At 45.3% G+C, this 15,515-nt stretch overlaps 2 protein-coding genes across 6 annotated transcripts; both read right to left on the bottom strand.

Moving 5' to 3' along the window:
- Positions 1 to 555: 555 nt before the first annotated feature.
- On the bottom strand, positions 556 to 3,978 carry cldn23l (claudin 23-like). 4 transcript variants are annotated; one of them, XM_086154474.1, is made up of 3 exons: positions 3,698 to 3,978; positions 2,070 to 2,102; positions 556 to 1,900 (listed from the first exon to the last, which is right to left on the bottom strand). In XM_086154474.1, exon 3 carries the CDS (start codon positions 1,858 to 1,860, stop codon positions 1,132 to 1,134), a length of 729 nt encoding a protein of 242 aa, XP_086010600.1. In that variant the 5' UTR covers positions 1,861 to 1,900; positions 2,070 to 2,102; positions 3,698 to 3,978; the 3' UTR covers positions 556 to 1,131. The 4 variants fall into 4 exon arrangements, with proteins under 4 accessions (XP_086010600.1, XP_086010607.1, XP_086010617.1 ...); XM_086154481.1 differs by having other exon boundaries at positions 556 to 1,879; XM_086154491.1 differs by having other exon boundaries at positions 2,070 to 2,098; positions 3,698 to 3,945.
- A 765-nt stretch (positions 3,979 to 4,743) lies between these two features.
- grhl3 (grainyhead-like transcription factor 3) lies at positions 4,744 to 13,526 on the bottom strand. Of its 2 annotated transcripts, none has more exons than XM_086157511.1 (15): positions 13,400 to 13,526; positions 12,032 to 12,206; positions 11,869 to 11,927; positions 11,009 to 11,267; positions 10,689 to 10,916; positions 9,956 to 10,067; positions 9,754 to 9,848; positions 9,086 to 9,244; positions 8,912 to 8,987; positions 8,675 to 8,799; positions 7,808 to 7,830; positions 7,622 to 7,707; positions 7,435 to 7,520; positions 7,207 to 7,271; positions 4,744 to 5,771 (listed from the first exon to the last, which is right to left on the bottom strand). In XM_086157511.1, the coding sequence occupies exons 1-15, from the start codon at positions 13,414 to 13,416 to the stop codon at positions 5,654 to 5,656; spliced, it is 1,683 nt and encodes a 560-aa protein (XP_086013637.1). In that variant the 5' UTR covers positions 13,417 to 13,526; the 3' UTR covers positions 4,744 to 5,653. The 2 variants fall into 2 exon arrangements, with proteins under 2 accessions (XP_086013637.1, XP_086013721.1); XM_086157595.1 differs by having other exon boundaries at positions 7,622 to 7,704.
- Positions 13,527 to 15,515: the final 1,989 nt, after the last annotated feature.

Genomic DNA, 15,515 nt, shown 5'->3' with positions numbered 1-15,515 from the left:
TTTAGGAAAATAGTTTATACAGCGTGCAGTTCACAAAGTTCAGCATCTTACTTGCATGCTATTCAGCTGGAGGGCAACAAGGTTTAATTGCAGAGAAAAACAAAATTCAACACGTTTTCCGACTAATTGTCATCTTATTGCATTAGCATATCGGAAACGTCTGGCCTTTTTATTGGGCAAGCTGTTGAAAGCTCCTCCTGCGCGAATGCAGTCCTCTGTCATATTGAGCTGAAGCACCTCAACCCCATGAAGCGTCAGAACGTGACATTGAACTTTTAGATTCTGCGTGTCACCCGGTTGTCACAGCAAACGACACGAGCTGCTCACACAAAAGAGCTTTTTCAATTAAACAACAGCCGTGCGTGGGCCAAAGTGACATGTCAGCCTCTCAGCTTCGGGTGGAGACTGATTTTGAATTGCTCTGGAACAAAAGAGCTTTTGCACAAATAGATGTATGTATGCATTCAAGAACAACGTGGCTTTGTCCTTAATAAACACACATATGTATGCAAATACACACCTCGCCTTGCTTTAACATTAAAACTGCAGAACACATTTATTTTAATGAGCTGTTTAATGCCGAATGCACCACAAATATGAACACATAATACAACTTTATATCAAAATTCCAATGACAATACGTTTTCCAAAATCATTTTCTTCCCACTGATTTTATTGGATCAGAGAAGACCCACTCTGCGTCAACAAAGGTACGAATGGCTGTTGCGAATGTCAACTGCATAAATAGACAGTGAATGTTTTCACAGAAAAATATAGAAATTTATCTGACGATTATCTACATGTCAAAATAGCTATTTCAAATTAAAGGTTCTTCACAAGTCTAGCATCCCTGTGTGCGGACATGTACATCTACTGCCGAAGATCTCTAATCCTAGAAACAGTGACACCTGAACACCTGCTCCGATGATGCATCACATATATTTCACAGTTTGGACACAAGGATGTTTTTGCAAACAGTTTTAAAGGTATGTCTACGGGCGCTGCATAATGTGACTCTTGCATTCAAAGGCAGCAGGAAATTCATGACCGGATATAAAGTGACTCACGGACAGAGCTCGGCAGCTTTGCTACGATACTGTATGATTCACAAGCGGTTGTACGGCCTTTTTTTCAACAGCTGACTTCATAAACATCGGTGTCCGTCTTGTTAATTTCTGGACATTTGCAGCAGGGGGGGCAGGTCGGGCATTGCGGTCGTTTGAAGCTGAACAGCAGGGCGCCGCCTCCCAGCACCTGCAAAAACGAACCCAGCCACCCAAAGTAAAGGGAACCGGCCGGGCGCAGGGTGAGCTGGGGGAATTTGGGGTACATGATCACGTGCTGTGCGTCCTCCAACCCCAGCCTGCCAAGGTTGTGGGTGTAAACGCCCAGCGCTGCCATGCTCAGCAGCCCAGCCGTCACCACCAGGAGTCCGCCCGTAGCTGCCACACCTTTGAGCGGTAGATCCGTCCAGCATCGAACCCCAATGCATGCGAGGACGATGCCAGTGCCGCACAGGAACAAGGAGGTCAGCACCAGGCCCTGCGCCAGACGAACGTGGGGGTCTTTTTGATACGATCCTTTGACAGGCCAGCACTGCTTCAGCTCGGAGTGCTGCACCTGCAGGCAGCTCTCCCATAATCCGTCAGAGCGAAGTAGAAGCAGCGCCTCCGCTGACCCGGATCTGACCCCCGCTCCAGGTCCCTTTGTTCCAGAGCGGAGGAGGGACCCCGGTCCCGCCACGCTCAGACGCGCCTGCCCCTCTCTCCACTGAGGGGTGATGGCGGCCGTGAAGAGGAGGACCAGTCCCAGCGGAGCAAACACGATCCCCATCACCATAGAGGCTGGAGTCTGCACCATAACTCTTCAGATGATTTAACTGAAAAACACAGGAATATTTCTGCAAAATGAAAAAGCCTTTAGTGAGTAAGGAATGCCAAAAAAAACAACAAAAAAAAAAAAAACGAATTTATTCTTATTATGTTATTAAGGTATATCTATAAAGAAAGCAGCCGTTAAATCTAGCAATTCCAACACTGCGTATCACAAAGTGGAAATCCATCCCTTACCTCCCCGATTTGACCAAGGACTTTTCATTCTGACTGAGAGGAAAAGAGAAAGAGGGAGAGAAAGACAGAGAGAAATCCTGTTAGATTTCACAACGGGACGCCATAACGGGGAGAGTTAGAAAGATGAGGTGTGAAGTGGAGCTAAAAACATATGCTGAAGAAAGCAGAGCATGGCGTCGGCTCCGGATAGGAAAACACCGGATGGTCGTGCCGTCTCTGTTGCTAGGAAACAATAACCTGGTCAGGCTCACCATGACAATGTTTGTGGCTGTGTTTGTAATAAGAAGTGCTTCAACCTACGTACGACCTGATACGAAGACATCCAAACCTTGGCATATGCGCTGCGTGTGAGTGTGTGTCGTGTGTGCATGTGTGTTTGTGTGTGTGTTTGTAGGAATGTTTGTGTGTTCTTCTACATATTCCAAATTTGAATATATAGATTCTGATTCTGTTTACCCAGTTTAAGTTTTTTGTCGACATGCCGTGGCAAGATTCCCGCAAATGACTGAATGTCGTCTGTGTGTTTGCATGTCTGTGTAGTTTTTTTGTTTGTTCTTCCGAGCCCGACGATTGACAGTCAGGTATGACCTTGAAGAATTTACTTAGTAATTAAGTTGGACAAGTATCTGAATGCAAAGTCAGTCGGCTTACAGTGTCTCCGAAGGACGCCATGTCCAAAGGAGGGCATATTGCCTCAGAGGTATGAGACTGACGCACACACACACACACACACACACACACACACAAACACAAACACAAACACACACACACACACACACATACTCAGACGCACACACATCCAGTGACCACAAATCAACAAGGAGACTTGAAATGTGCACCCTTGTTCCATTTCTTTACTCTGCAGTAAAAAACACTCTTGACCCATTTGAAAACTACATTCAATGCAATATCAGATTTTTTTCAGAAAATGTCAGTTGTTCACTTGACCGTGCAGAAGGGCGCAGGGGTTGAGGATGTGTGTTCACACCAACAGGTGTGAATATGAAATTGCTCTAGTTTGGTTGACAGGAATTAAACCGCTTGAGTAAATTGTTCTGTAACAGGTGTATGTGAGAGCAAAATGTCTAGACAAGGCTTGAAATCGATATCTACCACAATCAGGTACTATGAGACAGTGATGAGGAAATGAATACATAATGCAGTCACATGATATTGTGCTCTTGTAAATTAAACATGTCGAATAATATTCGGGAAGTTTTTTTTTTTTTTTTCTTTTTCTCTCATTTTTCCTTTGGTTTTCTTTCTGGAGGGGGGGGGTTGGGCAGACGAACAGATGTGAAAGGTGACTCAGCTGTAGGACATTGACTTCCTCCCTGTGGTCTGAGGTGAGTCTCACTGGTACCGCGGGTTTTTCTTCTGGTCAGAATTCAAAGACACGTTCTCCTGTTTTCCTCGCGTTCTTCATCAAGAGGCTCGATCTGATTGGCAAGACGGCAAGGAGATATTTATGAAGGGACGTGTAGGGCAGCACGGCACAGAGGCTGGACACAATGATAAACATGCGGCGGGACACGGAAACAAACACGCCAGCTGTCCCTCGACAAATGCACGTTTGGAGGGAAATGCAGGTGCACAAACTCCCAGCCACCGGAGTCGCAGGTACTTACCATTCAGTAGGTAATGTGGGGATCTCAATGCCGACCGCTGGCTGTCTCCATGCTCCCCTTTGAAGAGCTAACATGTCTAACATGTAACAGATGGTGCAGCCACCTCTTCATTCCCTCTCATCTATCTTTGCCTCCCTCTCACCTGTGCCTGTCTCTTCATTCCCTCCGTGTCGCTGTTTGTGTCCGTCCTTGCGTCCGTCTCCTTTTTTTTTTCCCCCTCTTTCCTTCCTCCCACCGCTTGGCTGCTCCGTCTCACTTTCTGCATGTGTGTGTGTGTGTGTGTGTGTGTGTGTGTGTGTGTGTGTGTGTGTGTGCGAGTGCCTCTCAGTGTGATAAGCTGAAGGATGTCTACGTTTTATCGAGGACAAGGAGCTTTTCCACTGTAACCAGAAGACGACGTGCTGAGATTCTCTATTTCGAATGCTCTTTGGTTTTTATTTTGTTGTGCATATTTGTGCATAAGAACACACACCCAGTTACAAATATAGCCGTGCAGTCAGATTCTATTTATATGCAAATCTGATGAGACTTTAAGATGCTTTAAGATGGGGCAGAAAAATCCAAAGTTCTCCCATGAGCAAGCACCTGGCGATAGTGTTAGCGGCCTTCTGCCTCGACCAGTAGAGGAAAAAAAGAGAGAGCAAGAGAGAAGGAGCGTGATAAACAACAAGAGTGTGATAGGGACTAGCGGAAGCTTATAACGTTAGCACTAATGGTAACATGCGAATAGCTGCAATGACGTGATAATCGCTTATATATCAATAAAATAAAGAAATAATAATAATAATAACAAATAATACTATATAAATTAGCCCATTTGGTTTATTTGCAAATATGAGACTAATGAAGCGTTTTCAAGTTATTTTCAATATGCACTACTCCACCCAAAGCAATTCACCCAATGTTACTGTTCCACACACACACACACACACACACACACACACACACACACACACACACACACACACACACACACACGCGCGCGCACACACACACAAAGCCCAAGAACCAAGAGATGGATGCAGAACTTTTACACAGTTGTTTTTATTCTTGTATAAAAAGAAGAAGGGCAATATATCCAGAATTGTCAAAGTATAGAAATGAAATAACACAGGGATATATTTTTGCTTTGAAATGATGCGTAAAATATAAGGAAAAAAATCCTCTTACTTTTTACACACACTCATACAGGTGTATACCATGAAACTCATAGGTAGACCTCAAGGACTGGGGGGATACAGCTGACAGCAGGTTACACCAAACAGTCAGGAAATGTCCACACCTCTGGCTAAACAGTGGCCAACACTTGGTCCGGTGTGTTTTATAGAGGGAAATGTGTGACTTTGGATGTGAATGAAAAAGAACCCACTGACGGGTTGCTCTTTTTTGTTGACATGAAAATAACAGGAACCTAAAGAACAACACATAACTGTGAAAAGATTCTTTGCAGGCTGCGGGTGAGAAAACACACCGACGTCTCGTGGGTCAGAAATGACAAATACAATGAAAGCAGCAAGGAAAGTGAACTGAAAATTGCACAGGATTCATGCACATTTTGTGGAAAAAAAACAAATTGAAATATGTTATGATGAATGAAAAATCTATAGCAATATGCACACGGGAGTCCATAAAACACAGCCATATTAAAAATCTATGTACACTTGATATTTACAGGCAGTTCGTATCATATCGCCATAATTGCTTTTACTTTACAATATTAAATTCATATCATGAAAACACACAAACCGGGGGCGACTGATATTTACAAAGACATTTGCAGCAGTTTTTGACTTCTTCTGGTGAAATTGTGAAAATAAAACTACGACGGTCGGTTGGGACCAGGCCTCCGTCTGGTCCGGGCAGCTTCAGTTTTGGGGGGGCAGTGCTTTAAAACGCAAATCGAACCGGCAGCTTTTGCTTCATCCTTCAAAGACACGAAGGCCTGCTGACCTCTTTTCATACTTCCACGAGGGTGATCTGGATCTGACCCACCGACGCCTCGGACATCTCAATGAGGAACGCCGACTGGTTGGAGTAGTATTCGATGATGGTGTTGTCCATGTTGACGAATATGCTGGAGAGACAAGCGCAGTTTAATCCGGTGATCGCAACAGCTGAGTGGTTTATACCATTCTCTAAAATACTCAGCTACCGGGAGAGGAACAGGGGGGCAATAGATACTGGAGTACTCGGGAGCCGATACTCAGTTACACAAGGAATACATCACCCTCTATAATATCAATGGTCTATCATTTCGACTGTTATGATTCTTTATGTACTTTTCAGACATCCTCTGTTTACGTTTGCAGTCAATTATATTTTAAAAGCCAAATGTGGCAGAGATGTTCTACTGGGCACGGTGGGGGTTATTATCGCAACCAGGTTCCCAAATATGTAAAGTTCTATACAAGTTTTACCCCAGTGTTAGGTATAGGTAATAAATTAAATTCCAAAATTGCTTTTCTTTTCTTTTCTTTTCATAGCTCATTCCACCATGGCAGCTCTTTGGACTTTCACATTTCTCACTTATCAGAAATGATCTGGAACGAGCAGCCAAGGAAAACAATACGAAGCACACAAATATATCTGGCTAACCCTAGATTGTCCCTGTTAAAAGAGCGTGTTGAATGATTTTGGCAAAAGTACACAAATTTCCGCAAATATAGAGGCGAGCGACAGCAACAAATGGAAAGAACGACACGCAACTGGTTTGCAAGATGTAGGTCGAAGGTTAACGGCAGGTAGCCCTATCTGCTGCATCAGTGATGGTAAATCAGGTCTGTTCTTCCCCAACAACGCCGCTTCGGGAACTTTACAGCCGCAATGACTGAATTAGCCAGCCGCTGTGCTTTCACGCCAGCGGGGACAAGGCTGATTGAAGACCAGACTCAAACACGGAGGGAGTGAACCATCGGCAGAATGTGACCCGACCTGTTGTCTTAGTCGCTCCCTGAGCAGTGACAGCTTCCATCAAGGCAGCAGGAAATATGGCATTAAAAATGTCTTATAAATAAAACAAATTACAGGTGTGTTTTTCCACAAAGCGAGAACTGAGTTTGGCTGCTGTTGAGAAAATAGATAAATTCTTTGCTTCGACTCCCATCGGTGCTTTATCCGGACAACTAATTACACTTGCTCATGAGCTTTGTCTCCGCGTGGCCGAACCGTCAGATGCTCCGACGAATGTGTCCGTAAACATAAATTTGGGACCGCAATCAGCTGTGAGTCATCTGCAGGACTTTCAAAGTCTTTTCATCCTCTCTTAGTCACCTGTTTCCCTTTTGGCTGGGGGTAGGGTGGTGGTGCAATTAATGCATTCCATGAGGTGAGGCCGGCAAACCGACCTGCCCGGTCTGTCAACATGAGCTTCCTCAAAAGGAAGATGATATTAGAAGAAAACCCCGAATCCATGCAGATTTAACCACTTCAACTGGACTTTCCTCGATCAGGTTAGCGCGAAACAATCGGACAAGATGGCTGTTGGAGTGCCACAACAATGAGATTCTCACCCTCGTTTGCATTTCTTGTAGATTTTCCCAATGGTGTTCTCTTGCATGCCGTATTTTTCTGAAATCTGAGGAAGAAATAGACACAAGCGTGACTCTCTGGCGAACGGAAGACGACACTCAAAAATGATAACACAAGCACGATTTATACGACGGTTTGTTAACGTGTGACAGTATCGTGTTTGTGAGGTAAAATGACTGCGCTTTTTTGAGTAATTGTTCACCACTTACTGCTTCTCGAAGGCCCGACAGCGTGGGCGTGTTCAGCATGAGCGCATCGAACACCTCTTCATTGCCCATCTTCACGTACATTAAGACTATGAAGGAAAAAGAAACATCAGCAACCTGCTTTGCTCGTGACAGCCATTGTGATAGCTTCCGTTTCAGGAAACGGCAATAATCTAAATGTTTGGTCTACCTCTCTGGGAATCTTCTCCGCGGCTCTGCTTACTGGGGGGGGAGCCCGTGTGGTCTCTGTCCGGGTACAATCTCTTCATGGAGCTTCTGACAGCAGGGAAAGCAGGCGAAGACGAAACGTTATTTCTAGTCGGGACCGAATTGTTGCCGATGTTGCAAAAGTGATTTGTTTGACGTTGTCGCTTACCTGTCAGTCTCATCGAGAGTGGCCTGGAGGAGACAAGGAGAGGACAAGCGATCTGATTAGTTAGGGCGTGGCAGATAAAAGCTATTGCATAACACCCCACTGGCCGCTTCCCTCTATTGTCTGTGTGAAATAACTTCAACGAGGAATGTTATCGTCGCTCTCAAACTGCATTTCCCATAACTTCAGCGTTGGAGAAACGCAGAGCAACGTGTAGACCTAGATGGAACAATCCTACTCTTTATCATCTCACCTATATGTGTCATCCTCACTCATTCACAGCGTGTTGCACGTCATTGTGATACATCAGTTTGTTTATGTGTTAAAATTCATTTTTCCCCGAATGTCCACCGCGATGCTGTGACATTTGTTTGTTTTCACCCTCCGCACGCTCTTCAGACTTGGCACATCGTCAACATGTACTTCTTTTAGAAAGTGCTCCACCGCACTCTTGCAACCGTCTAGTTGTGTTTCTATCCCACCCTCTAGATCCCGGAGTATGGGAAAAACGGCCTGTCTGAACACAGCTCTCGCCTCGATGTTTATGCAAGTGTGTGTGCGTGTGTGTGTGTGTGTAATAGTAAGGGGATGAGGGTGGTGCTCAGGTGTGCAAGCCCCCATAACCTAAGATTAGCGCCGGTTGCAGTAGTAGCTTGTATTCGTGCCCAGTTTCGACTCCAGTTAGCTCATCTGATCTCCTGTTGGTGTGTGTCCTTCACTTTCCCTGATGCCTCCTCTCCCCAACCCCCTTTTCCCACAACATATTTTCCCACAGTCTTCCTTGCCGCTCACGTATCTCTCCCATTGCCTTCGGCGGGAGACGTGACTCACTTTGGCACATCAGTAGTAATGAAAAGTAGGTGGACCCACCAAGCGTTGTAAGGTGGACAGATGGGCCTCTGGGATGAAGAAGACCGGCACGGTGGTATGGTCATCCATGATTTGGAAGAAGGTGCAGTCACCGCCCACCGAGCTGCTCACCACAGATTTGTTGGCTGGAAAAAAAAGGTCCCTATTTGAGCGGATGATCTGATTCTGATTCCAACCTCCGTGTGAGTTGTCTAATGTCACAAGAAATTTCACAATTGGCTGTTTGCATTGCCGCACCATTAGCATCATTAGCAGACTTTCCCCTCCTCTTGCTCCTCTTCCTCTCCTCATCACGCATTTTCCTCTCAGCACCCTGGGGACAATAATAAAAAACAAAAATCACACGGTTAAAATGTAACTCCATCAGTTAGATTCAGACGTCAGCGGCGGGAGAAAGCGCGGGTGTCACACCTTGTCGCAGAAAATCTTGACTTGGCAAGCAGCTCTGTTTATGAGCTGGTTGGATCCCGAGCTGAAGTCGTATGTGTCGATCTGGAGAGTGAGCGGCAGGCCTTTGACCCCCTTCTGCGAGGAGAAGTCAGTGCTCAGAGAGTTGATGCCGATGAACACCTGCGGATAGAGAAACCAAACATCCTCAGCATGGGACTACAAAGTCTGGTATTGTGCCTTTGGCAACCTAGGATTGCATCTCTCCCTCAGTGTCCTAGGTGACAGTTGGAGGCTGGAACCATCACTTGAAAACAGTTTGAATGTTCCGCTGCTGTTTTTTTTTTTTTTTTTTTTTTTTTGCTATTCATCCTCTCAATAAATCCCAAGTCAGGATTATCCCCTGCTGACCCGCTCCCCTTGGCCCCCCAGCGGGTTTTTTGACCCCACCCAAGCTCTTTTGGCCCACTAAGTGAGAATTAGCCGCTACAGTTCTCGCCTGCTGTAATGATGGAGCCTCGGGGCAAAACACATTGCTTGGATTCTTCCCCTCCCTGCTCAGCCACTCCCTCTTTCAGTGTCCCTTTGCACCTTTATTTTTCCTGTAAATCCTCCACCTGTTCTACTCAAAATCAGAACATTTGACAGTGATGTATGCATATGTGTGTCCTTGTGGGAGTGTGTATTTTTACCTTGGCCTCCTCATTGGTGTTCCATACAAAGGAAAGAGCATTGAAAGCCACCTCTTCGATGTTGCTGATGCCGTTAAACCCTTCTTTGTAATCAGCTGTTTAGGAAAGAAAGGAAAGAAAAAAAAACATTTCAACATTGGAATAAAACTCCCTGGACGGTGTTTGCTGTGCATCTGCGACTTTTCGAGTATCAACAATGTACCGATGTCAATGACCCTCTGTTTGGCCGTTGGCTGTCGCCCGTGCCAGTGATTCCAGAAGCGGAGCTGCATTTCTGGGCTCTTGTCATTTTCAAACACAGCCATCACAACAGTCTGAGGTTGAGAAAGAGGACAGAAAAAACGAGAGAAGATTAAGTTCATTGGTCTAGAAATCCTCCTGTAAGAGCAATCGCACTTCCTTCATCGGCTAGAATCCTTATCTCTACCTCGCACTGTCATCAGTTATTTACGGCGAGACAGTGTGTGTGTCAGTGTGTGTTTGTGGGTAGTGTTGTTCTCAGATTGGTATGACAAAAAACTGGATCGTCGCCTTCGTCTTTAAATAACACCCTCCCAGTCAGTGTCAGCTCCCCGTGTTTTGTTTTTTTTGAGGGCGTGTGCGTCCAATTTTTCTCAAATTGGTAAAAGCGAGCTTTGCAACCCTGGCTTCATTGCATCAGAGCAAGAAGAAAATTAAACAGGGCAGATCATGGAAGTTTTACCAGTCCTACGTGCAGCGTGTCGAGGGATATTAGTCACCAAGGAGCTGTTCCAAGGGAGGGACAACTTTTTGGGAAGGCTTGGCTCTGCAGTATGCAAACAATGTATGTCAATGAAAACAGCTAGGAGAGGGACAAGGCAACAGTCGCTAACTTCCTGATTCATTGCTTATGTGCTCACCGACATGCAGATATAGGAAAGCGAAAGATACGTGAAAACATCTTTGTCTCTCACCTTGACTTTAGTGGCGCTGAGGCAGTTGCCGCAATCCGCCCCCTGCAAGGTGATGGGGTAGAACTGGCCCTTGTTCAGGTAGACCATGGGCAGTTGGCTGGATTTACAGGGGATGGCTGCAGGGGCGCCAAGGGAGAACTGGAACTCGTTGCTGAGCCTCTTGGTCGGAGAAGCAGCATACACGGGGCTGGAGTGACTCTCGGGGAAGGGTTCGCTGTAAGACGGAGTCTGACATCCGCAGGAAACACAAGGGCTGGGAGTCAGAGGTGGGAGCCGACCCCGCAGGACTCTCATCTCATCATTCAAATGCGGCGGCTTACCTCGCTGCTGTGTTCGGGGTAAGCGCTGGTCTCTGGCCACTTGAGCAGCAAGGAGTCAAAGAGGTTGTGGAACTCTTGTTTCTCGTACGTTTCGGTCCCCACGCTGGTCAGGGGGGAGAAGGTGTCTGCGGCGGCGGCGGGGATGGCTAATGGCTTGGATGCGAGGACCTCCATCAGATGGTTGGTCGGAGGGCTTTCTGACAGGATTTTCATGACGCTGGCAGAATTCTCCAGTGTGACAAGGTCGTTGGATGAAGACCTGGTGGGGGCGGGGCAAACTTCAGCTACTGCACGATACTCCACACAGTTAATCCACAGAGGCTGAATGGAGCACAGAAACCTGGTCCACCATTTGTATTCAGTTTGTGTAAACAACAGCAGTAGGTAAAACCACTTCATTTGTCTTGTGTCTCTGTGCACACACCGCTACCGCAAACTGAACCGAGTCAGGGCGGGCAGTATTTGTGTCTTGATCAACTTTGTTTTTTTTCTCTTTTCTGTATTTGAGTTTCTCCGCTAAATGTTTAAAGAGTCGCAAGGAACAACACTGCACCCCGACAATGGACGTTTCTCATCACCTCGCTAGATGTTGGCACAAGAAACCTCAGCGTGGAGGAGAAACAATTGTCTGTCCGAGTGTTGCGAAACTCCTTAAGCATGGTGCGGATGATGATAGAGGGAGGATAGACGAGTGGAGGGGCAAACACAGACCCTGCTGACTTGTGTTTGTTTTAGGGATTAGTTTCTCGCTTGTTTCTGACCTTGCTCATTTTCATCTTTTCTTTTACCACATCAACAAAAGACACACACACATATATACATATATACATACACATATATTTCGTCCGGGCTAAACTCACCTTTCTGTCGGTCTGCAGAGGCTATTATTACGGGTGAAGGTCTTCTGGTCCTTCTGGCTCTGGGGGGAGATAATAAATCAAAGACTGTTTTATAACTAATTTTCTATAAAAATGAAGATTGAATTCAGAATTTCCTTTTTTTCCACAACTGCCAAACATTTACCTTGCACTGTTCGTACAACATAGTCAAGGCCGCCAGGTCGTCTCCCGGGTGAAGTCTTGGTTTGGGGTGACTGTCCTCTGTAACAGGCCCATCCAGGTTGGACCAGGGGCTCATCATGTTTGTGTTATAACGGCTGTAGTTGAAGTTCTCACTCTGAAAGACCAGTCCTAGGGTCCTATGCAGAGGATCAGAGAGTGGGGGTCAGACTGACAACATGATAAGTGTGAGGAAGAGCAACAAATCAGAGTCCAGCGGGAAAATTAACATAAACGGAAGACAGAATTGTAACAACAGCGCCGGGGCCTCAGGGCACCGCACATACTTGCAGAGGGTTTCGATTGCAAAACCACAAAGACAAGTAACATCCCCGAAAAGGTGCCGGCGTTACAGAAACAAAGATCCGTTCAGGCATGGGAAAGAAACCTGGTCCGAGCACAATCATCCGCACAGATCTGAATGGGATGGAAAGCAATTAAGGGAATGCTGTCATTGAGGACCACTGGTTCGCTGTTCGGAGCCTAAAGAGAAGTTGCCATCTGGAGGGTTTTGACGTTTTTGGAAAAGACAGACAGTGACTTAAAGCCCTTCGAACTCTGATTCACCAGATGAGTTTTACCTCGGACAAACGACCAATCAGATGTGCTGACAGTATTTGTGAGCTCAGTAGAGGCAAATCCAAGGATTTCTCCCTAAAACGGGGTTTGCCTGCAGAATCATTTATTTCATTGTTTTAAAACCTGATGTGATTCATGACACTGTACGGCTACGATCAGATTTCCAAGTCGTGCTTGTTTCACAGTCCCATCCTCAGCAGCGAAACGCAACTCAACTAAAACAAAGACAAGGTTCCATTGGCAAGTGCAGATTTTTTTTCTACACAACGGTGGGAGAGGGTAGTGAAGGTGGGGAGCGGGGGATCTTCTAGGATTTCTCCATTATGTAATTCAATGCATTACATGCTGTCATTGCCCTCTGTCTCTGCCCGACACCTCAAGAGGAGATTCTTATTTCCTGCTCCCCTTTGTGCTCGGTGGCCCCTGGGTGACTGACAACACTGCAACCACAGGCCTGACTTTTTGTGAATTTGTTTGTATGAGTGTGTGTGTGTGCATGCTTTAAAGCTGTCCATATCAGTTTCTCAGCAAAACACCCACTTTTTAGATCAGGGATCCTTCACATGCAATCTCGTTGCAAACAGGGGAAAAGGGGGAGTGGGGGCTTGTCCCCAGAAACTCACAGAAATATATTCAACCCCCAGAAAAATATTTAAGACAAATCCAAACTAAGTCAAAGAAAAAGTAAAGAACCGCTAAAGAAAAATGAATATACTAAATGTAATCTCGAGGAAAATATAGAAATAATACTTACTCAGTCTCTTTGGTCATGTCTCACGTCCGGTTGTGCTGGAATAAGATTCTTTAATTTCAACTCTCCGACGTCTTCTCTCGTAATCCAGACTGCCGGGCTGACAGCTAAGTAGTGAAACACGGATGAGTTGACTGTTTTGATTCCCTCTGAAAGCGGCCCAGATTTATTTCTTGGCAGTAGAGTTTCCACGCTCTCTTCTGATTGGCTGAGGCAGCTTAACAGGTGTCTGACAGGTGTAGAGTTGTTAACTCCTCCCCATCTGGAGAGAAACTTACCTGCGTATGTGAGTGTGCGCAGCAGAGACGCCCATTTGCAAGACAATCCCAGGCAGGGGTGCTCAAGTCTCATCACTCTGCACGATAAAAGAGCGAGACCGGGGTTCGCCGTGGCGTGAAAGGTCTGCTCAACGGCTCTGGGAAAGTTAAACAATCAGGGCAATTGGAATTAAAATATCAATGGGTCAGAGTTTCATTTTTCACCTTGTTCCCCCGTTTCCATGTCAAACCCCGGTTTTGGTGCCATTTCCTCATCCGAACCCGATATTGTTAAACATTATTTGTTTTGTTTTTATGGATACAGATATTTTGTTTAGAAACAGGGGTGAGACAAGGGTATGACATGCAGAAAAACTTGGGGGTCAGGCCACCAGCTGAGAGATGGATTTCCTTCAGATAGGAGCTCTTTGGAGATGGTGTGTTCAATGTAGGGGGACAATCTCTGCATGCACACACACACATTCATATTTATGATGTATTTGGGGTTTTTGGTGTGTCTGTTTGAGCACTCCATGGGATGCTGAGCAGCTTGCCCGCACATTCACTCACAAAAACACACCCTACAGAACAACACACTCCGACCTGAGAGTGGGTTGGCATTGGAGGAGAAACAAAGAAGACAATTTGTGCGAGGCACGCCTCTGCATATCCTGAAAGGACTTTAACACAATTAAAATTGATAAAATGAAAATGAAAGCTCCACGCCTGAACCCTGGACCATCTTGATCCATTACTGGAGCTTGAGTACGCCTCTGCATCCCCCAAGGGCGGCTCAGGCACAGAGTAAACAGCTTCACCCCGAGATTTTGCCGGGCGACTTCTCCTCCCCTTTCCTTCACATCGGTCCGTGGAGGGTGTGATGACTTCCCTCATTTGGGGTTTCCGTCTTACTTTTTACTCTCTCCCTCATTAGTGGTCACAGAATTAACATATCAAATGGTTCAAATTTTGCCCTCCTTTACAGCCCTCTCTGCCATTGTGTGCTTCAACCGGAGGTGGAATCTTATTGGCTGGATTCGGATCCAGATGCCAAAGTGAGACGGCAACGTTGTCACTACCATGCTACAATTTATATATTCCTACTCTTATAACCTCAGTTTGTCCATTTGTTTGCTCAACGGGTATCGTCAGCGAAATCTTTATTTATTTCTTTATTTTAGCCAATTTAAAACAATAATTGTAAAATATATTGAATATAAAGAAAATCAGGATAGGGTTTGTTGTAGGGTTTTGATGTTTGCATGGTGGACGGTATACTAATGTAAGTATACTGCTTATTAAAATAAATAAAGGGAACACTTAAACACTGCAATGTAACTCAAAGTCAATCAGATTTCTGTGAAATCAAACTGTCCCCATAGGAAGCAACACTAATTCATTTTGACTTGTTCAAAGGACATTACATCAAAGTTGGATCAGCCTGTAGAGTGTTTTTCAACTTTCATTTTGGGTGACTATGGGCTACTAAATTTGATTTCTATTGAAATTTTTGGGTAATTTCGTTGTCAGCACATTCAGCTGTGTAATGGCCAAAGTATTTAAAAAGAATATTTCATTCATTCAGATCTAATTTGTGTTATTATAGTGTTCTCTTTATTTTTTTTGAGCAGTGTACTTTCAAAGCCTGCATACGTGTGTGTGTGTGTGTGTGTGTGTGTGTGTGTGTGTGTGTGTGTGTGTGTGTGTGTGTGTGTGTGTGTGTGTGTGTGTATACGTGTGTATATCTGTGCTGCAAAAAATATATCATAAATCTGTCACAAAGACCTCTGCGCCCAGAATGTCTTTTTGAATGAAAACCAATCCTTTAAAATAAGAGGATGTTAATTTTGAGATTCATTTAA

This window comes from Fistularia commersonii, chromosome 1, assembly GCF_037954325.1.
Source record: "Fistularia commersonii isolate RoL2024-O1a breed Wild chromosome 1, RoL_Fcom_v1.0, whole genome shotgun sequence".
NCBI lineage: Eukaryota > Metazoa > Chordata > Actinopteri > Syngnathiformes > Fistulariidae > Fistularia > Fistularia commersonii.
Note: the sequence above shows the minus strand (reverse complement) of the source record. Positions and strands in the feature narration are given on the sequence as shown.

Bases quoted from the DNA above. Each gene is read 5' to 3' on its own strand.
- cldn23l (XM_086154474.1), bottom strand. From the start codon at position 1,860: ATGGTGCAGACTCCAGCCTCTATGGTGATGGGGATCGTGTTTGCTCCG.
- grhl3 (XM_086157511.1), bottom strand. The intron at 10,917-11,008 runs GTAAGCCGCCGC...TGCGGATGTCAG, and splicing joins ACCCCGAACACAGCAGCGAG to ACTCCGTCTTACAGCGAACC. The intron at 7,272-7,434 runs GTAAGTGGTGAA...TTTCTTCCTCAG, and splicing joins TGTCGGGCCTTCGAGAAGCA to ATTTCAGAAAAATACGGCAT.